This window comes from Syngnathus typhle, linkage group LG2 (assembly GCF_033458585.1).
Source record: "Syngnathus typhle isolate RoL2023-S1 ecotype Sweden linkage group LG2, RoL_Styp_1.0, whole genome shotgun sequence".
NCBI lineage: Eukaryota > Metazoa > Chordata > Actinopteri > Syngnathiformes > Syngnathidae > Syngnathus > Syngnathus typhle.
The window spans coordinates 15,844,520-15,871,010 of record NC_083739.1 but is presented as its reverse complement, the minus strand read 5'-3'; the positions used below and the strand labels follow the sequence as shown (position 1 = coordinate 15,871,010).

The window sequence follows — 26,491 nt, the reverse complement described above, 5'->3', positions numbered from 1 at the left end:
TATAATGACGTATTGAAGCAATGTTACCCCACACTCACACAGCAGTACATTCATCTGTGCTTTTCAGTGATTTCAATTTATGATACAGTATTGCATGTTGACTTGTTTAGAATGCCGGGATGACTGTAAAGTGTTCTAGTGTTTAGGGAAAACATTTATTGTGAGCTACAAAAAGACGGTTATAGTTATTATCATTTATGAAATGTAAACGATAGGTGATTTTCTTATTAATTAAAACTAATAATTTGACATGAAAAAGTCGTAACGATATCATTCTGGGGTGAGAAATTTATAGTAATTTCTTTATAATTTTATTTAATCATTTATAATTTGCAATTTTAAGCAGTAAATGTTATCAATTCAACAGTCTAAGCCATCAATACAGCAAAACACTGCTGTAGAATTTCAGTTCCACTTCATCCACAAAGTAATTTTGAAAAGGTTACCACTTTATGTATCTAGTAGTATTCTTTCTATCGCATGCTTTTAAATCAGCTATATTGTTCATACACAATCCATTTCTGTTCGTTTGTTAAGTACACACAGAAAATGCATAAACGCTTAATGTTCAAATCAAACATGTTATTTTGCAATTGTAAAGATTGTTAAACACTGGGAGTACTTTTGTTAATGCTCACAAAACTGTATAATGTAATGTACTGTATTAAAATGTTTCAGCCTGGCAAGCGACTACACTTTGAAACAAGCAAACAGCTATAATCTATTGTAAATGTTCTTTAATAACTTTTAAATAAAGACACATTTAAAATAAGACAGTAATTAAGTTATTTAAATAGATCTATCATGCTTTCCTGTGATTGGATCAGTGATAGCTTTTTTTTTTTAAACTCTCCTTGAAGGTGTGAAGCCCAAACAAAACCATACCCAAGTTCACCTCCTCCAATCGTGTTGGGGGTCAGAGAAACGTAGCGTGTCTGATCAAGGCACCATATGCCAGTATTGACTGAACTCACCCTGAATGTTCTCTGGGTTGTCAATTATGAAGTTGCCGTTCCACACCACAGAGAAATCCACGGGCAGCTCACTGATTTTCATCCCTTCGTATAAGTACTGGAAATAAGGAGAGTGAGAAAGTGGGATTTCATTGTGAGGCGGCTAAAAAAAAAAAAAGAGGAAAAACTTGTAGATTCACTGGTTCTAGTATGTCATTGTTACCCCAAAGTTACATCATCTCATCGTCAGAGAGTTGCCAAAGTAGCAAAGCAAAAGAAATAGGACAGCTGAGCGGACACTCGAATCCCCCTCTGGCCTTGAAAGATGCTGTCCTGAAGTGCCTGATTTCCAGTCTGACTTTCATTTCAAGTGTGTGTCTGGGTGAGTCTCCGTCCGTGTGCATGTGTGGGAAACCGACTATGTGTACGTCCATAGATTGGATCCCCCGGGGGAATTTAATGCAGAGGTCAGTGTGTGCTAGACTGTAGGGAAGAACCAGTGTTGCTACGCTGACTTACAGTTTGGAAAGATAGAGCACATTGTGATGTGTTTCCAGAAATAGCCTGACATTATACAGTGGCGACACAGCGGCAGGCACCGAGAACAGAGAGGAGGACAACAATAGGGAAGGCAGCCTACCGAGCTGTTCTGGCACTGCACGCTGGAGCTGTTGAATCGGAGGGCGGTGACGCGGTGGCTGACCCCCTGGATGTGAAGGACGCACTCGTAGCCCCGCTGGCCAGACTGCGGCTGTGGCAGGTTCTTGGCTTTGAGGGTGATGGGCTTCACCTCCCCCGCCGGGATCAGAATCTCCTCGGAGCGCACCAGCTGTGGACAGTCCTGTGGGGCGGATAGCAAAAGAACATTGGTGCCAACTAGTCTTGTAAATAATCAGGCAGGGCGCAAGTCTATGTATAGGGTGGGTTAGCATCGTGCTGAGTAATGGACAGCAAATTGACTGACCTGTCGGGGTCCATAGTAAGAACAATGGCGGGCTAACGAGATATATTTGTGGTACTTAATGCTGATGCTTTATATAGTCCAGACGGCTCCAACTGTCATTGCAGCTAATGTTTTTTAAATCTATTGTTTTTGGAATTGCATCTTGAGAATAGAATCATAGTGCAATGTGTGAGTGACATCAATATAGGGGCTTCAGAACTCTGAGGTATATTTTTGTAACCAAGAAATTAAAAATATTCACTTTGAGACACATTTTGAGGGTCAATCTCAAAAGTTTGTCTCCAAGGTCTCTGTTGTGTGTGCTTTTCACCAACCTCAGAGGCGTTGACCCTTCCCTCCTGGAAGGAACAGCTGGACGGGTCGTGGGTGCACAAGTTGCGGTACTTGCACCAATGGCAGCGGAAGGCGCTGTTCACACATGACAGACACCTGCATGGGGACACGTGCGCACACATGCAGAGTGAGTGTGGCGGAGTGAAACGGATGGGGGGCAGGTTTGACCAAGTTGGCCGACACTCCACAGAGGAAATGAGTTTTGAGCCCCAAGTGAACACCTGCTGTTGTGTCCTTGTGGTTGTGGACCTGATAGCTTCAGGGCCAAGTTCTCACAGCATGCATTTTTCTGCTGCTTTACATTCAGAAATGTATACTTTGGTCTGAGGTGGGGTGGAGGGCATATTTAGCCTGGTAAAAAGCAGCTGTCATGATAAAAGAGGCTGGACGACACAGTAGGGCGACGTAAAGTAATGAGGACAAATAAGACACTGGCACAGTGTGATCCTGCAATTACCATTAGCACAGCATTGTGGGTAATTACCAGCTGTTGTGTGTGATTGTCAATGTGCAATACATACAGGGGTGTGCCTGAATGTTGGGTAGAATTGTATGGATGAACAAAGGCTGTGCGGCCAGATTTAAATTAATGCCAAAATATTATATTATCACACTTTAGAACTTTAACCACTGGCTGCACATTTCACAGTTGATGCAGACACTGGCCAGTCTCAAGGCCAATCTGCACTAACAACTTGAAAGAAGTAGGAAAAAAATAACAAGAAATAAAACACAAATAATGAATACACTAGAGAAATTTGAGCAGTTAAACAGGACAGTTTTGCTGGACTTAAATTCAGTGTGTGCCTGAGTGTATCTCTGCTTACTAAATGCCAGGCTGCATTTAATGCAAGTGCCCAAGTTATCTGCAAAAAACATACTTATCATGCAGCAGGCAGGCAGGCAGGCCTTATTTGTGTTGATTCCAGTTAATCTTTCTGACTATTTATATCGTAGAAGCCTTAATATCTCTCATGTGTGCTGGCTTTATTTAATGTAAAGTGTACTAATTTTAATTTAATGATTTCTTTTTTGGAAAACACAGTAAAAAGGATTACTGTGGAATTAGGTTAAGGGTAAAAAGGGATGAAGGTTGAACACAGTCTATTTTTGCACACTGGTTGACCTCCAGTTTGTTTGGATTTCGACACGAATTTCCCATGGGAAATATGGGGATTAAATTAACCATCACATTATAAATATAATAAAAACAACAAAACAGACAGTCCTAGCCATGAATGACAAGGGTGTATTTTTGTCATATAAGTATGGAACTAAGATAACAACTGTTAATAGTAAAGGTCAAAAACAGCCTAACTTTGATAATCCAAGACATGACATGTTTTAATAACTAGGTACCTTTTTTTTTTTTTTTAATTGATTGCAACGGCATTTACTACACCGTGCATTCAGGCGCAGTGTTGTTGTTACAGCCACGCTTCTGTTACTTGCTCTCCTCCCGGTGCTCAATTTGAAATATTCATGGGTGCAAAAAGCATGGGAGGGATCTCTGACTGAGCCCACGGATGCAAAAGAATAAGGCCGACTCCCCCTCAGGCTAGTAGAGAGCGCACAAGCTGGCTTTTGATGGTGTGCGAGGCGAGGCGCCGCGTGCCCTTTTCTCGTTATGTGTGTGCAAGTTTGTGTCATTGCTGATGAAGAGAGCTGATGTGAAGACTGGTAATTGCTTTTTCTGTATCGCTCAGACATGTTTTTCAAAGAGTCAAAGATATTTGGAGCTATATGGTTAGTGAACTTTGAGTCTGCGTGTGTTGTATGCAAACTCCAGAACAACAGAGCCTAGCTTTGACTTAGCAGGGGACAACATTTTGTCGAGGAGTGCTTTTGGATTTGTGTGTATCTGTTAGCGTGGCTGCTCTGAAACCTCCTAATCTCCCACTCTCAATTTAGTGATACTTCCAAGTCAGCAAGGACTTTGGAGCTCACTCAACAGAGCACAAAGTGCCACAGTCAAGTGAAGTCAGCCATTGCAAATGTGCTGCAGAGATCTCAAAATTTTAATTTTGAACTAGAATGGCCCTCGACAGAGCACATACTACACCAAGGTCAAACAACAATGTCAGATAGTGATTGTTTCCTATATGGTAGCATCGCAGCTAGATAGGGGAAACGTAATCTCGATTTCTTTGTGTGTCTTGGCATGAAGGAATTGACAATGAAGCTGACTCTGAACAACCACTTTTGGGACTATACAGTGGTCATCAGTCTGATATGCTCTTTTGATTAAGGTTCTTAATTCCAAGGTCAACACATCACATTTTACTCATTAGCCTGGCTTACATGGAGACTTTTCTGTCCTTCTGAGATTGAATATTTATCAGGCATCTGTTTACTTGTGACGTGATCTATTTTGATCTGCCATTTACCTGCTCTACTCTGTTAATCAGATCAGCCATGGAGATCATCCACCTATTTAGTACACAGTAATTGTGTGATTGTTTTAACACTTTAATTAAAGCTTGATTAAAAACAAGTTGAGAGAGAGAGAGAGAGAGTTTTTCAAAGTTTGCGAGAATGTGTCAAATCTGTAATCTGTACATCGAGTTAAGTAAGTGTCCTTGAGTCCCATGAAATCATCTAGATAAATAGAAATAAAATGTGCTACCCATCCATCCATAGCACTTAAAAAACGGGAGTACCTAAAACCCACACAATCATGGGGAGAACATTCAGAGACCCCACAAAGATGTTCCAACGGAGATGTGTGTGGTGAAATGATTAGTAGTACTAATTATTTCATTTGGACGACTCTGTAAGACTATGTACCGTAATTTTCGGACTATAAATCGTTTTTTTTTTCATAGTTTGGGTGGGGGGGGCGACTTATACTCAGGAGCGACTCATATACATATATATGTTTTTTTTTTTTTTCACTTTTTGGGCATTTTATGGCTGGTGCGATTTATACTCCGGTGCGACTTATAGTCCGAAAATTACGGTAATACATTTATGGTTTCCTAGCATTGATCCAATATGGTTCTGGACAGCAAATGTGGAGATGAGAGAGTTACTCACAGTTGATGGACACTGCAGTTATAAAACTTGACCTCCGTGCTAATGAGCATCTGACCCGTCTCTTTTGAATTGAGTCTTAGCTCAACACCCGACCAATCTGAGAGAGAGGAGACACATGAAGAAGGTGAAGACAATGTGTTGTAAAATATTGTCATTCTACGTCAGTCAAAGATATTTATTGTATTGTCAGAAATGTGGTCCTACGGAATTCGGAAAGGTTATATTTTGCAAGAGTCCATAATTGATCTCTTATTCAGATGATTTATTAGCCATCAAAGCCATCACATACAAAGCATGATACATGTGATACAAAATATATAAGTGCCAATAGACCAAAAGGTCAAAGGTGAAAACATTGAGAAAGCAATGATGTTGTGGCATTTCATTAAAGTAGTTACTAGGCACCCATTTAAATCACACTCATCTCTGTAATACACTTCTCAAACTCCCTTGGGAGGAATATCTATTACATCTGGGGATTCATGTAATACAATTTTGATGTTTAAACTAGCGTTAAAGTCGTCAATGGATTTCTTTAGTAGGCATTTTTGTCTTGTGAAATAATTTGTCAGCGTTAATGGAAGCTGCTTCTTTTGAAGTTATTCTTCCCTAATCAAGACCCATTCAATAATCTGTGTAAAATAGGGCAATTTCACAGAAGAATGTGTTGTGCAAGAGGCAACCTTGTCAGACAATTGAACACATTGTATTACTTGTGAATGTACAGAAATAGAAGAAATGATATCATATTCAAATTACCATAATACATTTACTTGAGAAAATAAATTGTAAAAACATAATAAGATTTGGTGTTCTTTTATGTATCCAAGCAGCGTTGCGGTGCACGAAGTGAAACAGCCTCTCATCTATCTCATCTTGCCACACGGGAATACAGACTCCATAAATACAGTGTGTGTGCGTGTGTGTGTGTGTGTGTGTGTGTGTCTGTGTGAGACTATGATGTGTACACTTGTGTGTGCAGAGCAGCCTGAATTTCAGATGACATTCAGTGTGTAGGAGGTTTGTGTGACCCACAATGCCCTGTTCTCTCTGCAGCACCTGTTGGGAATCAGGCTCTGGTTTCACACAAGTGTGTGGACACGTTTGCCTCTGAACATCCGGTGCAGAGTTGCTGTCGGCACAAACACCTCCAAGATTCAGAAATGAGACACTCTCCTTAATTTTGCACGCTGTTGTCATGTTAATGTCTGACTAATCTAGAATCTAAAAAATACTCAGGTCAAAAGGTCAAAAAGTCCAAGCCCTCGTTTTGTGCTTTTTTTTTGTGTACCTGGTATCATTACAAATTCTAACAGCTGTTGTTGGACCCCAAGTATGTCTTTTGGCGTGACAAGATGGCCACAAGGTGCTGAAAGCAAACATACTGAATAATAGATGATGTGCAGTGAGTGTGAGAATCACTGTGTGTTTTGAGGAGGCTGGGCAGTGGGGGTGCTAATCCTCCGTCCTGTGAGTAAATGACAGCTCTGTTTGCCCACAACTCCCACAGGGGAATGCATCATTGGTGCCCAGACACGAATGTTCTCCCTCAGGTAAATGTCAGTCGTACTCCCCCAATCTTCTCTTAAGCCAAACAGCTATTTCACTCACTTTGCAGAAGAGCAATGGAAGAGTGGAGATGCCAAAATATTGGACTCCAGCAAGATCAGCGACTGCGGCGACAAATAAGTAACCAGATAAATATATAGTATGTAAAATGATGGTTATTTTAAAATTAACATTGTTCTAACTTCCATTTTGAACTCTCACTCATGTGCACAAATATTTCTTTTTGCCCAATAAAGTGTGTTTTCTTTGTCCAGGTAATATACCTCTCAGGAGGAGATCGTCGCTCAGTGCCAGAGAGCTAATCCACTACATTAACTGCCCTGTCATCCCCAAACCAACATGTTAGAACATTTGCGTCCGCAAACAACCGGAGGGCCCTAATGCGCTCAGCCGTACCATCAGCCACAGGCCGGGAGAGGGTACCAATCTTGTTCTCCATCATGTACTAATATGGCAGGGCTTCTTATCAGGCACACCTCTCGGCTACTCCACCGATGCTGGGTCAGTGTGAGCTTGATGTGCACTGGTCTGAAGATGATGCTGAATGAATGGTGTGTGTGTGTGTATATTTTGAGTTCAAGGCTTGGTTTCAGTTTTTGTAAAAGAAACTGGACATTGATTGCCTACTAAATCGTGGTGGTTTGCTGTGATGATAGTATCAAGTGTACCTTGGTCGGACGGGATGAGAGGGACGTCCTTGGCAGCAGGAGACACGCACAGTATCTGGTTGCCACTCACTTGCCCATCCACCTCCGTCAGATTGCCGAAGGAACAAGTTATTCCTGCCGAAAGGTCTGGAACATCGCTGACCTTCACCAGTAACTGAGAGTGGAAGGGCAGAAATAAGAAACTTTCTATTTGAAAACAACAAAAGCAACAACAACACCCAATACTGTTTATCATGAGAAATTATTGAAAGCTTTTTGAAAATCAGAACATTGGATATATGTTATACATGTGGTTTCAAAAATATGTTTTTTTCATTTGATTTTTGCTACATACAAATGTGATAAACTTCATTGTGAAATTGTCAAGTTAATATCACTATAAAATGGAGATACCGTTTAGGTAAGCTTAGCATGGAGCAATGAGAATGCTCTGTACGTTGTGAATTACTTATGCGAAAAGCCTCACGTGCGCATATGGAGATGCGCCCGTTTGAAGTCATTCTCGGGAGAGCGGTGACACAGGCGAGGCAGTTTTCTGCTGCTCTGCCTGGGAATAAACTTATTTATAAATACATTTTGCAGACACGTGTCATGTGATCACGCTCTCATCCAAAGGAGACAGTAGCCCGGGTAATTATCATCGTGCCATTTCATCGTCTTGGTCCATTATATATGGGCCACGCTGTTTGAAGTTTCTCTTTGTTTTTATCTGCCTCTGAACTAAACACCGTAGGGCTGCTGGGACCGACGAGGCAACCGAGCAGCTTAACTGTCGGCCTTTTAAGAGATGCACAATGTCCCGACAGCGGATGATGTGGTGTCCCGTGTTGGCAAAGGATGGTCACTGTCAAAAGGATGCTGACGATCATCAGTTTTTATTGTTCAGAATCAATGTTGATCTCCTGCAATTTGATAAATATCTATCTATCATTATTGTTATAATTATTATTATTCTGAAGGCAGTAGTGCCATTTACTTTGTGGTCTGAACAGTCCGGGTACATGGCTCAGGCCACACTGCAGGGACATATTTAGCCGCACTAGTAGTCAGCCAAAACCCATCGCTAGCAAGCCGGCGTTGCGTAAGTAGCTCCGAGCCTGCCTCAAACTCGCTGTTGACTCACAAACTGTGATTCAAAGGCTCTTATTTCAAGCGCTGCATTTGTTGGTGTTCACGTCTAGAAACAAACACTAGTCTCAAAATGTCCATTCTCATTCATTATGCTGGGGATGGTTGATTACAACAGACGCAACAATCAGTGCTTTTTGTTTGACGTGGAATTTCCTGAGTAACCTCTCATGGTAATTAGCCTCTCGACATGTCCATATCTCGAATAAACACTCCGCCACACAAAGTAGACTTGTCTCCTGACTGTCAAGCTTCTTTTTTTTTTTGTTCCCTCGGCCGCCTTACCGGCGGTGGAGTGGGAGTTTTTTTTAGATTCTGGCAGCCTAATTGGCATGAGGTGTAATAAAGGTGATTGGATTGTTTCCTCTCTTTTCCTAGCACTCGAGTGAGGAGGCGGCGTTGTCATGGAGATAGTTAACCGGCCCTTTGGAATCTTATGAATTTTGTCAGTCTGTTCTTGTGGATCGTTCGAAACAAACATGTTGAGGGCAGTTCTGAGTAAGACATGATGGCCAGAAACAGAACAATAAATAGACATGCCATATTCTTCTGTTAAACCAAAAAGTGTGTTGCCTCTGAAATAACCTCACATTTTCCTTTCGTCTCACCCCTTTGTATATATTAATATACAAATACAGCAAAAGCAGACAGGGTGAATGCGCTTATTTTCGGGACAATTGCAGCATGTTGTTTGTGGATGTAGTTTCATAGAATGATAACGTGGCGTCCCAAAACTTTGCTTTTTGATAAGAGCACCAAAGGTTGCAGTCTTTAACTATAGCAAGAAAGTCATTGCCAGGTGTGTGGATGAGTCGCCAACTGTGAATTGTTGGCGATAGTCTGGTTCAGTAGCGTTCAGCTCTACCAGTAGATGTGCAGCGAGCCTAAGAACAGCCTCACACGTGCACATTTTTGCCCAAATTAGCGTCCAAACGCACTGTGCACTTGGGCAACATTTACCACCCACTCAGCCTCCCACACAAACACATCTTGGCAACCATATTGGTTGCTTTGGACCATGCAAATATGCGTATGCGTGTTGAAACGCCAACACAAATCTCTTATGAACCTTCCTGTCTCATGTTTATGCATTACGCACAATCTAGACAAGGGAGTCATTTCACATGATTCTGCTTCTGTACGTAGGTAGCACTTATGAAGTACTTTTTGACATTCATGTCCAAGTTCTTTGGCATGTATGTATTTTGTGTGTGTGTGTATGTGTGCACGCATCGATGCGTGTGTTTGTGTAAACTTACTGGTACACTAGGCTCAGACACCGCGATGCTGTCGGGGTACACGGTGATCTTCACGCACTGGTCCAGAGAGGCGGCAAAACGGTACGGCTCATGTGCACGATTGCAACGGTTCCTCTGGGAGCATCTGAACAGATGACAGCATTTCATTGTACTTAATGTAACAAAACAAAAAAAGGGGCAGTTGTTTTCTGAATAACACGTGATAGGTGCTCAATGTGCAGATTTCCCTCAGGATTGAACAATCCAAAACGTACATCAAGTGTGTAGATTATAATGTAAACCAAGGACTTTCATTTGAAGCATCGATGCGAGTGGTGTGGTAAATTGGAGCCCATCTGTTTGTGTGGATTTACAAGAGATCCTTGGTGAATATGGAGATTGCGCCATTAGCTTCATTGCGCTAGATACACAACCGCCAACTGCCATATCTTGCCACTTGTGTATACCACGTACCGTAATTTTCGGACTATAAGTCGCGTTTTTTTTCATCGTTTGGGTGGGGGGGCGACTTATACTCAGGAGCGACTTATATACATATATATGTTTTTTTTAACTTTTTTGGGCATTTCATGGCTGGTGCGACTTATACTCCGGTGCGACTTATAGTCCGAAAATTACGGTATGTGTTTTGAAGTTTTTCTATAGTAATTGTGTTTGATTTTATTTTACATGGGTAAAAGTTTATGTTAGTAACTGCATTTATTTGTATGACAATAAATATAGTGCTTAAGGTTTTATGAGGGGAGCAGTCAGTTTAGAATGCTACAATGCATGATTCAACATATACATAATTAATTCTTTGTAAGTTTCTTTAGTATTTGGCTTGCCATTAATGCTAATGCTTGTACATAAAAAAATGAAAATCCGGAAAGTTGGATGAGGTCAGTTTAGATCAATATAGCAATGATTAATCGACAACTGATCAATTATCAAAAAATTGATACATATTTTTAAAAATCGATTAACTGTTTAGATACCTGGTCAAAATTAAAATAGTCTAAATCTACTGAATTTTAGTGCAGATTTCTGGAGGTCTTTAGAAAGCAGACTGATTCCTTTTTTTTTTCCCCAGAATAAGACATCTCCAAACATCTGCTTTTACTTACTTACGACAATTATTATTATTTCTTGCTAATTGTTACGCACCAAACAAGGTATGAATCAATAATTAGTCTTATTGATTTTTTTACAGTTTCCATTTTAATTCTGCAAACAAACGTGAAAATGAAGCATGAATGGAGATGTTCCCAGTGAACATACTACATATGTAAGTCCACCAGCGAAACAACAATTGTGAACCACCGGTGTTTGTTTCCATCAAAGTTTACCCCAATATAGCAACTATGGTACCATGACCTGGCATGTTTTGTCAACAATTATGTCTTAATGTGAGACTTTTTGTAACTCTCTAACCTTCTCACACATAGCTCCAGTGCATCTCCCATACGACGTCTCCGCAATCTACCACGTCCCTCATTAAAACTCCGCCAACAACCGTTTCCTTCCTCCTTATTAACACCTCCTACAGTCGATCCTCCTCCATAGTGTCTAGCCTGCTTGCTTGATGTCTGGTCGCCGCAGCTCTAATTGGACTCCGACGGGTCAGCCCCGGTCCGCGGCGCTGGCTGATGGTCCACTACAGGCTGTGGGCGTGCACGCGTGTCAATACGCATTAGGTCCCGTATCATGCTTCTGAAGCACATACTCATCCCTGCTGACTCTCAGTCACAGCTCTATCTAACAACGCTGGGCACAATTACCTTGTCGGAACTTTGGTCAACATCCAGCATATGACCAAGATGATACATGTGCACGCACACGCAGCAGGCATGTAGAACACTAATATGCACTGAACACTCCATGGGGCTTCAGAGAGCAACAAAGTGCTGAGTTAGTGAAGCAGTGTAGCATTTTGAAGACCCCACTTGAAAAAGAGTTAGAGTACACATCTAATTTTTCTATATATATGTGTTTATTTGTACTATTTTATTATATGTACAGTAATCCCTCGTTGGTTCCCAGACCACTCCCGATAGGTGAAAATCCGCAAAGTAGTGTCAACCTCTCATTTTTAACATACATACATTTTTAGTGTCTCAATAAATGTATATCAAACTATATAAGTGCATATGTTATCATTATATATTATATTATATCATTATATTATCATTTCTTTGTATGTCTTGGCATGTGAAGTAATTGACAATAAAGCAGACTTTGACTTTGACTTAGAACATTAAATAGTAGTTTCAAACATGTAAATACTATATTAATACCTAGTATAAATGACATACAGAAAATAATGTATAAATAATATAAATATAAATATGATACGTGTGTGTGTTTGTATGTGTGTCTGTGTGTGTGTGTAACATATGTAGATGTAGCTAAAGTGTACTGTAAATATGTTTTTTGATTTCTTTTATTATTATAACAACATTTTTATAACAAGGTACAAGTGTACATACTGTAAATATGTTTTTTAGAATATTTTGCCATTATTACAATTTTTTCATAACAAGGTACAATACTGTAAATCTGTTTTAGAACCCTTATTATTATACCAACCTTTATTATAAAAAGGTACAAGTGTACGTACTGCAATTGCGTGGGCACTCCCTGTTTTCTGCTGGCATGCAGGCAACTTTCGTGCCATAATTCTCAATTTAGAATTTTTTATTTTATTTTTGTGGAAAAAAATCCACGATGTACTGAAGCCGCGATAAATGAACTGTCATGTAGCGAGGGATTACTGTATATTGAATTAAGATATTATTTGATTAGGAAAAGTTTAGATTTTGCTGTCTCTAACTCAACACACGAGTGAAACAGATTATTTTTTTTATTAATAAAATTTAATTTGGTCAGGCAATGTGTGATGAAAGAGTGGAGAATGGGTGACGAGGGTGTGGGTGAGTGTGGTAGGAGGGCAATGCAGGATGGCTGCTGTTGCCATGGTTTCGGGTCATGGCCATTATCTCTGTGTAGTTAGAAGCTGACCCTTTGCCTCTCTCATTAGCTGAGCGGGAAATGTTGACAAGAAGCCTTACTACACACAAATAAGCTGCTAATACCAGCAAGGCGTAGTTTGATTTTTCTTTTTTAGTAAACTATAGTGCTGCACTATAATGATACTTGGTGCCTGACATTTATGATACATAAACATAAACATGTGCATATGACAGTAAAAGATCAGCAGAGGCTGTCATAAAAACTGATGGCAATGACATTGAGGACGCAAACAAACAGCATGTTAGATTGATTACAAAACGGAGAAAATGAATGAAATTATCTGCTATCTACCAGATCAAGCAAAAGAATTTGGTATGATTCCTTCACACACTTTCAACACGATGGTTACTCAACCATTGTGGCTTAAGTCAAACTGTGGCAGGGTTTTTCATTTCATTTCAATCCATCTATCATCTATTTATCCATTTTCTGCAATGTGCATCCTTAGTGCACTCAATACCTTCTGCAGTGGACATTGGGGAAGTGGTAGTGTACACCCTGTACTAGTTGTCAGCCATTCACAGAGGAATCAGCTAACTATAAACTATGCCGTGATAACTATTCCAACCCTGTGACCCCCACACCGCATTAACTTCCTATAATGTAAAATCCTCTTTCGGGAGATGCCCGTGAGACTACGCGACGACCTAACAACCCTTGAGATGCTGTCTAGGACAGAGTGGATGCTTTTTGGCTCACGGTCAGATGAAGACTCAACTACCCCATGAGCGAGACGGCGAATGAAGAGTGCTCAAGATGATGATGATCTCCCTTTGAGGTGCAATCAAATGCTGGCGGGGCTGATGAGTGTGCATCATCAAACACTCTCTCATTCTTTTGCTATCATCTTCAGAGCTTTGCTATTTTTCCGAGTACGACGGGGAGGCCTCGCAGCTGCGGGTGATTAGAGGACCTTGCAGCCTCCCATGAATGGGACAAAGAAGGAAGAAATGAGAAAGCAAAAAGAAGGGGACGGCACCAGCCCCCACCCCCCGGCCATCTTGTCACCTCGCTCACAATCACAGCGGCAAAGCAGGTCGATAGTGCTTTGTGTTCAATTAACTACCACTGAAGGTATAAAAGAGAGATGTGGTAGGATGAGAAGAAAAAAGGATGGACGTGTTGGAAGGCAGCTGTGAGCAGGGTGGGGGGGTGATCAAAGTGAGGGATGTTTACGTGCAACCATCTCTGGCGTGTGGCGGAGCTCATTCGGGAGGGAAGAACGTCTTAAACGGGTAGACGAGATGAGTGGCGTAGCTTAGATATGAACTGTGCTTTGGCAGGGGGTACTCAGACATGGGAAAGATAATTTAGGAGAATCAACAGCTTGGGGAAAGTAAGGGGGCGCAGGGAGTCGGGGGTGATCACAGCTGTGGGTGGCAGCACAGCTGGCAAGACGTGTCATCTGCAATGCCAGAGATGAAGGGACGCTTTCGATGAAGGCAGAAGGCTGCAGTCGTTTTTGATTGACTCGTGCTCTTAGATTTGTTAGCGCAACCATGGACGCTTCAACATTTCATCGCTTAACCTGGATTGGCTCAGAGTTACCATGCTGTGTGTGAATATGAACCAAATTAAAGTGCATTGGTGTTGAATGCAATCATCAAACATGAATCAGTCTGATGCCTGAAATCTGTCGCCAACATTTGGTATAGCGGTGACAAGAATGTTCGATTTACTTTTATTCAGTCATCTTCCAAACTGCTTATCCTCACGAGGGCCTATCCAAGCAGTCTTTGAGCGTGAGGTGGGGGACACCCGGAACCGGTCGCCAGCCAATCGCAGGGCACACATAGACAAACAACCTTTCACACCTATGGACAATTTGGATGTTTTGAGGATGTTGGAGGAAACCGGAGCACCTTGACAAACTCCACACAGGGAGGCTGGAGCTGGAATCGAACCCTGCACCTCTGAGACGAACGTGCTGAATAGTATGCCAATTCAGTTATCCGATATTTTAATACATCTTGTTTCTTTTTTAAGTGTCTTCCTATAGACATGAGTATAGATCCTTGATGGATAAACTATTGCGCTCGAATGCGATATTATAATTTTAAAATTGATCGTTCAATCGTATCAATCAGTCAAAAAATTTGGTGGGGTTTAATTAGATTTGAAAAAAATAAAACTAGAAGGCTATTTCTCTCAATGTGGACGATCAGTACGAGCAAATTAAGACTTAATGATATTCTCAGAACTTTTTCTTCAACTCTGTGGTTTAATGGCTCATTATGTGTCATGAGGGGTCCATTCCGAGCAAACGCAGGCCTGTGTTCTTAAATTATGCGACAACGTGTGGTATCCCCAAAGAAGAGGTCATCATCACCATTGTCATTGTTCTTCCAGAAACTTTGTTAGCTGCTGCTGACAAGGGTGCCGCAACACTCATGAAGGGGTCAGGACGGCGTGAAGGGGATTAGGAGCAAGGACAGGTGGTCTTAGGAGAACAGATGGCTGCCTGTTAACCTTCTTTATCCCTCAAATGTACAGTACAGAGGTTTGGCCGTGTGTTTGGACACGTGTAAAGGGAGACGGACCGACACGTAGACAAGACGCACGCAAACATGCTAATGAGACTGGCAGCTTTTAGCACGCCACAGCTGCTTGACCACTTAAAGATCATCGCTCTCAATCCAAGTGGTGACTTTGCCTTAGGGAGAAAATGGCACCCTGACAAAATACAACATATGGTGAGTTTCCTTTCTAGCCAATACGTATTTCATATTTAATACAGCACGGTGATTAAATTGCACAGTAAATGCAATTATAAAAAACGTTTGGATGACGTATTTCCTCAAGAAATTCTCCTCAATCAAAATGACAAGAGTTTACAACTGTTAGCTAAACTACATCTATTTTGTTTCTATTCCACTCTCTCTTCATTGTATTTTCAGTCTGGCATCACAACAAATTAGGGGTGTAAATCGCGGGTTTTGTCACGATACGATATCATATCGATACAAAGAACTACGATAGGATATTTGCCGATATCTTAAAGCCTGCTGCGATTCATTCACGATATATCGCGATATAGTGCTCTACGATCGATATTCTTTTTTTTTAATAAAAAATATAAAACAATATCCTGATTTATAACAATTCATACGCAAAATCAACAAGGTAGTGCAAACTCTTTATTTAGGAAATTACAAGAGTATTGTAGTATACAAAGTGCTTATTTTAACACTGAACTTTGATGTCGTGTTTTTTCTTTAAATGTGCGGCGAGATTTGTGATCACCGCATGGCAGGATTTACAAACTGCACGTGTCTTGTCCGTTGAGCCATCTTTTCTTTGCAATCCAAAGTGCTTCCAAACGAATGACTTGAGCCTAAAGGAGGGGAGCAAATTTCCTCGTCTTTTCGGACACTAGCCAAAGCACCAGCCCAGGAGCCGCGTACTAGTTGTCGACTCCCCTTTCACGTGCCTGCTCTGCTCACAACACAACAACGCCGCGCGCACTGCTCTCGGAAAGAGGAAGCGAGCAACAATGAACTGGATTTCAAAATAAAGTCGCGTCTAATGTCTATTGTCAAACACGGCGATATAAATCGATGTTTACGTTTAGCATCGATGCCAATAAATCGTAGAGCATTATATCGATTAATCGATGTGTATCGATGAATCGTTACACCCCTACAACAAATATCGGATCTTAGGGAGGAGACTCACGACTGTTGCACCGATAAACATTCAACTTTTGATTATTTGGACACTTATGGACTACATACGAACATCACCAATTAATTTGAGTTATAGATGAATTTATTCTAGTAGACGCTAAAGTGGGGAGGCCATTACGGCATGCAATATTGTCAGGACACTTTGGCTGCTCTTTAACAATTTTGTGACCATCATTGTAAACTTTTGTTTGGCCTTGTTATCGCTGCAAGGTAGCAGCTGTAAAACTCCACCTCAATTGGTTTATGGCTTCATCCCCTCGCTCACCCACACAAAAGCACATGATTAACATGCAAACATTGAAGCTAATGCGATGCTAAATGATCTGCGTGTGAAGGAACGCAGACAGTAACAAATACACCCTCCCCCCCACTTTTTTCCCCCCACCTATGCAGGAACATGTTGAATTACCTTGTCACTAGGCAATTATTTGTCCTGTCCTGGCTTTGGAGTGATGCAAATTACTTTAAGTGCACTTTGGGGCCGCCATCGCCATAATGATGATTGCTGCCATGCTCTGACACACACAAATATTCCTCTATACCGTTTGAGAGAGGGGCTGCTTTGCATCCTTGCAACTCTAAAAAAAAATCAGCACTTTAAGTGGGGAATTCAAGATGTGGCAGCTGACAAACAACTCAGATGGTTGTGTGCTCAAGCAACAAAGAACAGACAAGATAGGAATGTTTTTCAATCTCTTTGGAACTGGGCCACATTCAGATCCTGCAAGATGTCATTTCATCAGTCTCACTTGCATTTCCAACAAATGAAGGCATTCATTTTCTCCACTCCTCATAATGTAATTACACCTCTGAACCAGGGGGTGTCACTCCGTGCTTCGCTGTTCAGCCGGTAGTGGGTCATATTGATTGCACAGCAGATGAAAGTGTGCAAATGCAAAGGTAAGGGATGCCTAAGTGGTCTAATTTCCTCTAATTCTTCAAACTTTAATTGGTCTCTGTGTCTTTGTGTGTCTGAGACTTACATGTTGTGCAGCACACACCAGCCGCAATGCGGGTCCCCGGAGCTGAGGCACTCGCCACATGTCCCGTACTGCTCACAGGACTCGATGGGAACTTGGGTCACCTAGAAACAAATAGGAAAGCAATATTTCAATTTAGCCACCTAAGCGAACAAGAAAAGACAAAAGACAAACAACGAGCAATGGGGGGAAATGTCCTTTTGAGTTGATGTATTCAAGGCAAATTGTCTATCTGTACAGATGAGAATGAAAGCGGTGTTGTTTTTGCATGGTATGCAACTGACAAAACAATTGGAACAAAATCTGATTTCTCTTTAAAGAAAGCAGATCGGGAAACGAGCCTGAAGCTACAAGCGAATCCTCTTCACATTCAAATACTTCTTCACATTCAAACACGACACTACAATCCCAACAGTCTTTAGCATCATTCATATATGATAACATTATGAGGTTATTCCCCCAACTGAAATGACCTAATGTGTCGATTCTTTGTTTTAGTGAATAATATGAACGTTTGTACGTCGGTGTCAAGTAGGAAGCAACTGTCGCCTTGATAGCCAGCCAGATCAAGAACCAGCAGTGAGCAGCTGGGATCAGTTGGCCTGCAGAGAGAGGCTTCTCGTGCCATCACTTGGCTTTCGTCTGCACCACGGCATCTGTCCACTAAGGTGGAGGCAGTCGGTGGCCACACTTAAAAAACACAAAAGTGCCTTTTTACAAGGTTAAGATGTGTTTCGAACACCAAAACAAGACAGCCGTCTCGTAAGTGGATGTGTTTAGGATTCTTGTTCATAGTAGAGAACACGGTGACGCCACTTTAGATAAAAATGATGGAAAGGACATTTTTCAGCGTCAGATTAACATCTCACTCCTGTCTTTCTTGCCTCTCCATTGCCTCGCTGGCTAATGACAACAAGGTCTGACAGAGTGCAGCCGAGATCAATAGCTCATGAGCTGCTTCTGTACAATTGACGATGGCTCGGACGAACGGGAGAAAATAACAATCGGAGTGGTTTTTGGAAACGTGCACTGGGCTGGCGACTGTTTGGGCTAACTGTGGTGAGCTTTTTGGCATGCGCAAAGGAAGCCAAATAGGTGCTTTGTTCTATCGAAGACACTTTAGACGTTTAAATGAACCTAACCTCCACGTTGAGATAATTACTACTAACATATCACACGTCTTTTTGGGATGCAGAGTTATTGAGTCATTTATTTATGAAAGTGTTTTCGTAATTGTATGTTTTTTTTAAAGATTTAACATCACATATTTTGTACTACAGCCATCTTTGTCTGAAGCCTCCTCCTAGACACTGTTTGCAAATGAGGCTGATTGGCACGAATTACGGTAAGTACGCAACTGAAAACCAATGACACGGGAGGGGGTGGTGTGTGTACATCTCGTTAGTCCCTGGGGCTATACCGTAAGAAATTCACGGCAGTTATCAAGTACTATAGGGAAAATAAGAAAACAGAACCAAACTAATTTAGAAATATTAATTGAATTTATTATTTATGATTAATATGTTCATTGATATCTTTGTAACAAACATTTAATAGAAGAGAACAATGATTAATTATGTAATAATCATACATTTGTTTAGTAAGCACTGTTGAGTAATATTAACAAGAATTTTGAAATTAAGCCTTTGATAATGCAAATATGCATGTTTTTGCAAATACGTCAGATGCGTAAGTTTTGGTACAAACAAGCACACAAAAACCAAACAAGCACATAAGTAAGTAAGTAAGTAAGTAAGTAAGTAAGTAAGTAAGTAAGTAAGTAAGTAAGTAAGTAAGTAAGTAAGTAAGTAAGTAAGTAAGTAAGTAAGTAAGTAAGTAAGTAAGTAAGTAAGTAAGTAAGTAAGTAAGTAAGTAAGTAAGTAAGTAAGTAAGTAAGTAAGTAAGTAAGTAAGTAAGTAAGTAAGTAAGTAAGTAAGTAAGTAAGTAAGTAAGTAAGTAAGTAAGTAAGTAAGTAAGTAAGTAAGTAAGTAAGTAAGTAAGTAAGTAAGTAAGTAAGTAAGTAAGTAAGTAAGTAAGTAAGTAAGTAAGTAAATAAAGTCTTCAATCAACAAACTCTTTCAGTTCTTCAATGAACCTAACTCCCAAATTTCTATTACTGTATTTTGAGTTCTAGCCAAACTCAACATTTCATTTATGTTTTAATGAACCTAACGTATAGGTTTTTGTAATGACCGAATGCAGTTAAGTCTTTGACTTTCCTAAAGTAGCCTCCTGTACATCCATTTATTCTAATACAATTTAGAGACTTCACTGAATCCAACATATGGCACAAAAGAGCAAAGCTGAGACCCCGTAATGTATTTTCAAATCCAGGACCTTGTGTTGTGGCAGCAAGGCTACACACTCATCTACTGAGTTGCTCCTTCACAATATCATATTAAATGTAGCTGACAGCAAACTCTGGCCTCAGCTGCCGTGAAGAGCACTCTTCCAGACTGTATCATATCAGTTCTTTGTTTAATCCTTGCTCCTCAAAGGCTCAATAACCCCCCACCTGTCTGACCGCCAACAGCAACAGAGTGACAAGATGGGGTGGGGGGGGCTACAGTTGAGGGAGGGGGACAAAGAGAGCCATTGACACTGCGGGACAATCCCAACACTGTGCACAGGGATGCTCCTGTTAGACTAACCCCCCATCACCTCAAGGAGGACTTGCTTGGGGACAAACAGGTGGCGCGCCGTAATGAGTTGCAGACACGGTCACATCAGTGGCAGAGGCGCTGACTGATGACTAACACGGCCGCCGGCTAACAGCGAGTTGCAGCAAAAGCGGTGGTACTCATGCATAGCCTGGTCTAGTTCGGATTATCTAACCAATTAGCTAGAACACTGCTGTTGTTCTACACTACACCCACCTTTGGAAACTTAATTACTGAATCCTGTTTAAACTTCGTTTGAAATCCATAAAGGGCCCTTTCCTACCACTTTTCTGTGCCCGTAAGCTCCATTCACTAGACTGACTCTAAATTATGTTTATCACTTATCCAATAATAAACTAATTTCCGACTAGGTGACCATGGAAAATGTGATTTGTTTTGGTCTTACGACAGAGGCATGAAAACGTTTACTATGAATAGCCAATTTGAGTTGGACTAAATACTTTACGCACCCCTGAGAAAAAGAGGTAGCCTTTAGAGATTGGGAAAGGTGAGAGTTGAACAGCCAGGGGACAGCCAAACATAAACTAAATACAAAAATGTTACAGGAAAACAAATAGGAGAGTTGAAAAATAAGAGTATTTACTGCTGTGTAGTGCATTGTACAGAGAGCAGCATGGGCCAGCAGTGCTGTAAATGTGGGGAGGGGGTGGTGATGTTGGGGGAATACAGCAGCTGTTGCTCAGCACACGCTACAGTCACTCAACACAGCAGGGCTGCACAATGATGCTTCTTCTCCTGCATTAGTGTATGCGTGTGTGTGTGTGTGTAAGGGTCTGTGTGTGTGTGTGTTCGCACGGTGTCATAAAACCTGTTTGCACAGATCTTTGTTTTTGGGGAAGACACGCAGCGGTGGCCCAGACGACCTCCGCTGACCTGCGGGGGAATGTTAGCGAGAGAGACTCCGCTCCCGGCAAATGAATGCTAATACAATAGTAGCTTAAGATGACCTAAGCAGGGGTGCTATTTAAGAACTGAAGTTGCACTCTATTGTCTGACAATGTCAACGACTGCTGGCAGCAGAAGGGTTAACATAACAGCGTCCTCAAGATCAGGCTGAATGGGCATCCATTATTAACGCAGTTTCAATGCAGCTTTGGATGTGTCAAAAAAACTACAGTGTGCTGTCATGTAAAAAACAGCTTCAATTGGATGCCACATTGACTTTTAATATGGTGAACAGGGACTCTGGCGTTGCCATGGAGACCGCAGATATAATACTGGTGAACCAACCACGACACTTCTTATGCCTTGTTCGAGTGAGCATCAGTGCTAGCATCAGCCTCGAGGCTTTGTTGGTAAAACTACATTCAAAGTTTTTTTTTTTCCAAGACATGACGTTGTAAGACAGATGACACAGGGGTGGCATTTCATTACTACGGCTGTTTATATTTTCACAAAGGCCTTGAAGAAGGAGTGTCCCCAGTGGTATGAAGGTGTTTCCGCTATGGCACTGACAATGTACGTGCTTTTGCAAGAGAGGCTTTCATTTGTTTCTATGTCTTTGTGACAGATGACAAATGGCTCCATTTCAGTGCCTCCATGCCTCTACCGAGAGACCCGGCCAACGTCCGCCGCAGCTCAGTGATGGATGGCTGAGCAGCGACAGCTGAGGAGAAGAAAGAACCAGAGAGAAAAAAGGTGGATAAAGGAGAACTGAGTGTAGTGGAAATGTCCCATTGGTCTGTTGTTGTGAGGAGACCTGCTCTATGTGGTACCAGATGCGCCTCTCTGTGATGAGGCGACAAATAGAGAAAGAAAAAAGTCCCACTGTCAGCAGTAATGCACAGGAAGCTATTTTGTGGGCTGTTTCCAAGGCAACGGTGTCGGGCTCTGACCTCAGGGAGAAACCCGTGCGAACGCCGGGCACCTCCAACCTTCAAAACCCCTCGGCGGTACGTGGTGAAACATCTGGCACCTTTGGGATCTCCTTTACCTCCTTTTAAAGATGTATAGACATGCATATCGAGTCCTTCACGCCATGCTTTCTATATTTAATGAGGGCTAGCCAGGCTACCACATCACTAGAATGAGCAACATCGATCACCGACACAATACCATTGCAGCACAGAGGGGCGAGTGAGACTGGAGCGTATCAACCAGTGTTTGCAAGCACGAGCACAAAAGATGAGCAAATACTCCCAGTTCAAAAATCTAAGAGCCCCTTAAATCCCCTGTAACGACCATTTTTTGCTTTAATCTGCTCTTGACCATATCTCCTTATGTTAAAATACTCTCCCACTACCATGCTAGTGAGCATCACGTTGGTGCCACTGAAGATGAGCGAGGGGATTTGAACCTTCTGAGAAACAAGTCCTTGGTGAGCCATCTCAAATCATACGCCTTAGGTAAAATAATAATTACAAGATTAATGACTGCACAAAGTCATAACTAAGAATAAAGATATACTCTAACGCAGACAATAAAGACACAATAATAAAAACCGTAGAGTTGCATGAGGTGTATAATTAATAAATAAGGTAGATAATTATGTAACTAATAAAATAAAAAACATGGTCTAAAAATACATGTAGAGTATGTTACATTTTTTAAAACGCAGTTTCAAATGTGTTTGAGATACCGTCAAAGCGTACTGATAGCTATGACGTTGGCTAGCATCAGACATTAGATTTAGGGACAAACCAGGAATAAGTGGTATGGCTCCACTGAGCCCTCCGAGCTTTGCCTTGCCACAACCGCGAGGATATTTGCTTCTGAGCCCACATTGCGGGAGCAAATACGTAAAAGTAAAAAAAAATGGCATTCGCATGCGGGTAGAACAGCAGGACTTAAAGATCCAAAATAAAACAAAGAAACTCAGCGCGAGGTTGGACGTCCAACTGTCTTCCTGGCCGCAGACAGCTCTATTGCACAGCACAAGGAAGTGCTTTCACAGTGTTGTTGCAGATGTCAAGGGGTTGGCCGACAAGCTGTTTGACACAAACACATTTTGTCTCGAAATATACAGCATTGATTTTTTTGTCCTGCTCTTATTAAGTTGCAGTGTGGGAAGTCAACGTAGGATAGGTTGGGGGTGAAAGAAAATTTGACAATTCAAAGATATACAGTAGAGCACACAATTGTGAGCTTTCCCTTAAGATTTGTTGTTAGTAATGCTACAGTGACCACATAAGCATCCCAACTTACATTACCACCTATGGACAATTTAGAGTCGCCCAGTGGACCTAACAGGCATGTTCTTGGAATGAGGAAGAAAGTAAGTTGTACCTTCAGAAAACCTTAGCAAGTGTGCTGAATATTTAAATAGCTGAGCCAGAGTTTATTGCAGAGAACCTTGCCACCTTTGCAGCCCTTCAGTAGAACAAACACACAGAACAACCCCAGCACTTATTCGAAATATGACCTGCATAGTATTTAAATGGCTTGTGATGACAAACATTTGACACTATGGTTTCCTATGGCATCATTTTTTTCTCAAGTACCTTTGATCAGTATGTGCCTATTGGTTTTAAATTATGAATGCCCTGTAAAGGGTTAAGAGAGCTCACATTGACATGAGACCAGATTTCAAAATGACATGGTGGGGAAAATCAAGAGCTTTAAAACCACTATTGTGACTGCCACATACTTTGGTTCATGTCTATCCTACATAATCAAACGGACATCCGCATGGATTTTGTTCATCAAATTTGGCCAAGGCTTCGGGATGTGGGGCGAGTGGAAACATCAGCAAGGAAGATTTTGGGGTACTATTTGTGGTTTTCAATCCAAACCAACCATCTTACTACATCTCTCATGAAGCCATCAGATCTCTTTCTTCCTTTCTTCCTTTCTTCCTTTCTTCCTTTCTTCCTTTCTTCCTTTCTTCCTTTCTTCCTTTCTTCCTTTCTTCCTTTCTTCCTTCCTTCCTTCCTTCCTTCCTTCCTTCCTTCCTTCCTTCCTTCCTTCCTTCCTTCCTTCCTTCCTTCCTTCCTTCCTTCCTTCCTTCCTTCCTTCCTTCCTTCCTTCCTTCCTTCCTTCCTTCCTTCCTTCCTTCCTTCCCAACTTCCTCTCTTGCATGGTGACGAATAAGAGTCGACGTGAGTGAGCGTCGTCTCACATTACAGGATTAATGAGTCTCCAAACTTTGTTTCACCTCCCAAATTCACTTCCAAGCAAGACAAGCTCCCAAAAATGTTATTTCTATGTTAAACAACCACAAACAGGTTCTGGAGTGGGGATTTAGAGGGTATTGAAAGGCTTCCAACCCAACATCTCCTGAGAATTTAGTGGCTCCTCTTGGCACGGCAAGGATTGTGGGGACTCATCGGGAGTAAGAGAGTGGAGAAAAAAAAGAGGAGGGGTCAGACGTCGGCCCCACTGACCGCCGTTTGAACTCAAGTCACAGTCCTGCATTAATGCTGACCCTCTGGTCATGATGGTGAATATAAAGCGGTAATAATATACTTCAATGTGTTCCGCTGACTTCTAATTCCACACTCATTAGTGTCTTCTCTCATCTGAGCCAAACTCTTGTTCTTTTCCCATGTCCAATATTATAATTTCACACAAAACACGAGTCAGCACTCCAAAAACATGAGATGCAAATTCACCTTGAACTAAAAACCAAGATAAGTGAATGATTGATGAACAGGGTCCTGTGTTTGTTATGTACTTAAGTGGTAGCATGAACAGATGCAGCATGACTTAGATGTTTGGAGAGATGCAAGAGCTCACAGCAAAGGAGAAATAAAGGAGAAGACACTGGAAGAGATGAAGGGGGGGGGGGGGCAGAAAAAAATGGGAGGACACAAGTCAATGCCCATGGAGACACACAGTGAGAGCAAAGCAAATAAGTCTAGAATAGAAGATGTCCCGTAGCAGGGTAAACAGGAAAGTGGGCAAAGGAGTGATGAGGAGACACAGAGTGTATAAAACAATAGAGTGAATGAATCAAGCAGTGTGGAGTATAAAGTCAAAGCGGTCGATGCAGTGAGGAGTGTATCAATTATTTATGTCCTCAATCCTCTTTTTGGACAAGCAGGCAGTCAGGTTGTACTCCAACTGAGCTTTTGACTGAGCAGACTACCGAAATTCAAATTTTCCTTGTCCTCTTTCAATTAATTCCTCAATGTTAAGTGAATGGGGCAAGTGTGGGCTGTGTCGCATCCTAAGCAAAGATGAAACCCAGCATTCAAGCAAGATCGCATCATACCGCCTTTATTCCTTTTGTGACGATGTTTACTTACTGTCAGTCCATCCGTCACACAATATTCTCCTCCAGCTTGCCTCAGGCTTGGCGAGGGTTAACTCCTGACACCGGAATTTCGATGAATTTCTCGACTGTCTGTCAGTGTGCATCTCGCGCTCTCTCTCGGCGGGATTCCCGGTTGTCAATGCGGCCGCTAATGAGGAAGCCGCCAAGGCCATTGCACATCAACAAGCGTGAGGATGTGTGTGTGTTTGTAGTATCTGGGAAGTGTGTGAGGGATAAGGGGTCCTGCTTGCTACACTTATTGATGTCTGTCAACAAGCATGTGCACTGATCGGAGGAGAAGGTCCGCGGAGGGTCTGGATGGTGCTTATGTTTGACGGTATGTCTGCATAATGTGAAAACTGTAAACCATGTACATTTTCGTGGACAATCATGAAACTCCACCATAGCAAATAATGCCACATACAAATAAGCCTTTTGAACTACTTGTCATGAAGGTTACAGAGAACCTATCACAGCTGACTGAGCTGTTCACCAGTCAAAACACGGCACATCTCGAAGAAAAAAACATCCACATTCACATTTAGACAATGGACTATCTTTAAACAACCCAACACTAGCACTACTGCCACCTTCTGCTGTGGATGTGTAATCATGCTTTGTTCTTGTATGGCAAACAACCACACAAACAAAACAAAACATTGGACCGTGCCCCCATCCTGATTTCTGAGAAGGACTGCCATTGATAGATGATTCATTCATTCAATGATTCATTACTTGCAGTACACAGATCATCTTCTGGTCACATGATTTGGACAATTTCCTGCAGCACACCTGATGCCCCATCTCTCCGGGCACACAAATGTGACTCATGGCACTTTAGTTGGGAAGCAGTGCTCGACTGTACTGCCCCAGCATAAAGTAACTGGCCTGCTCAACACTGTCACGTCCGTGCCAGAGGACGCTCAGCCGGCAACTTCCTCAGCCACACCCCTTTCATTACCGTAATGTCTGTCACCTACTTCCTCATGTATTTAAACCCCGCCCGTGTGTTTCACCCTGTCGGTGTC

At 41.7% G+C, this 26,491-nt stretch overlaps 1 protein-coding gene across 2 annotated transcripts in view; it reads right to left on the bottom strand.

Moving 5' to 3' along the window:
* plxna2 (plexin A2) overlaps positions 1 to 26,491 on the bottom strand; it is a 139,694-nt gene that overhangs the window by 37,501 nt on the left and 75,702 nt on the right. For both annotated transcript variants that reach the window (XM_061272117.1, XM_061272119.1), the window contains 7 exons: positions 17,592 to 17,692; positions 9,911 to 10,034; positions 7,524 to 7,677; positions 5,287 to 5,383; positions 2,232 to 2,346; positions 1,594 to 1,794; positions 975 to 1,071 (listed from right to left, as the gene is read on the bottom strand). In XM_061272117.1, the coding sequence (XP_061128101.1) occupies positions 975 to 1,071; positions 1,594 to 1,794; positions 2,232 to 2,346; positions 5,287 to 5,383; positions 7,524 to 7,677; positions 9,911 to 10,034; positions 17,592 to 17,692 (889 nt within the window). The remainder of the gene's footprint in view (positions 1 to 974; positions 1,072 to 1,593; positions 1,795 to 2,231; positions 2,347 to 5,286; positions 5,384 to 7,523; positions 7,678 to 9,910; positions 10,035 to 17,591; positions 17,693 to 26,491) is intronic.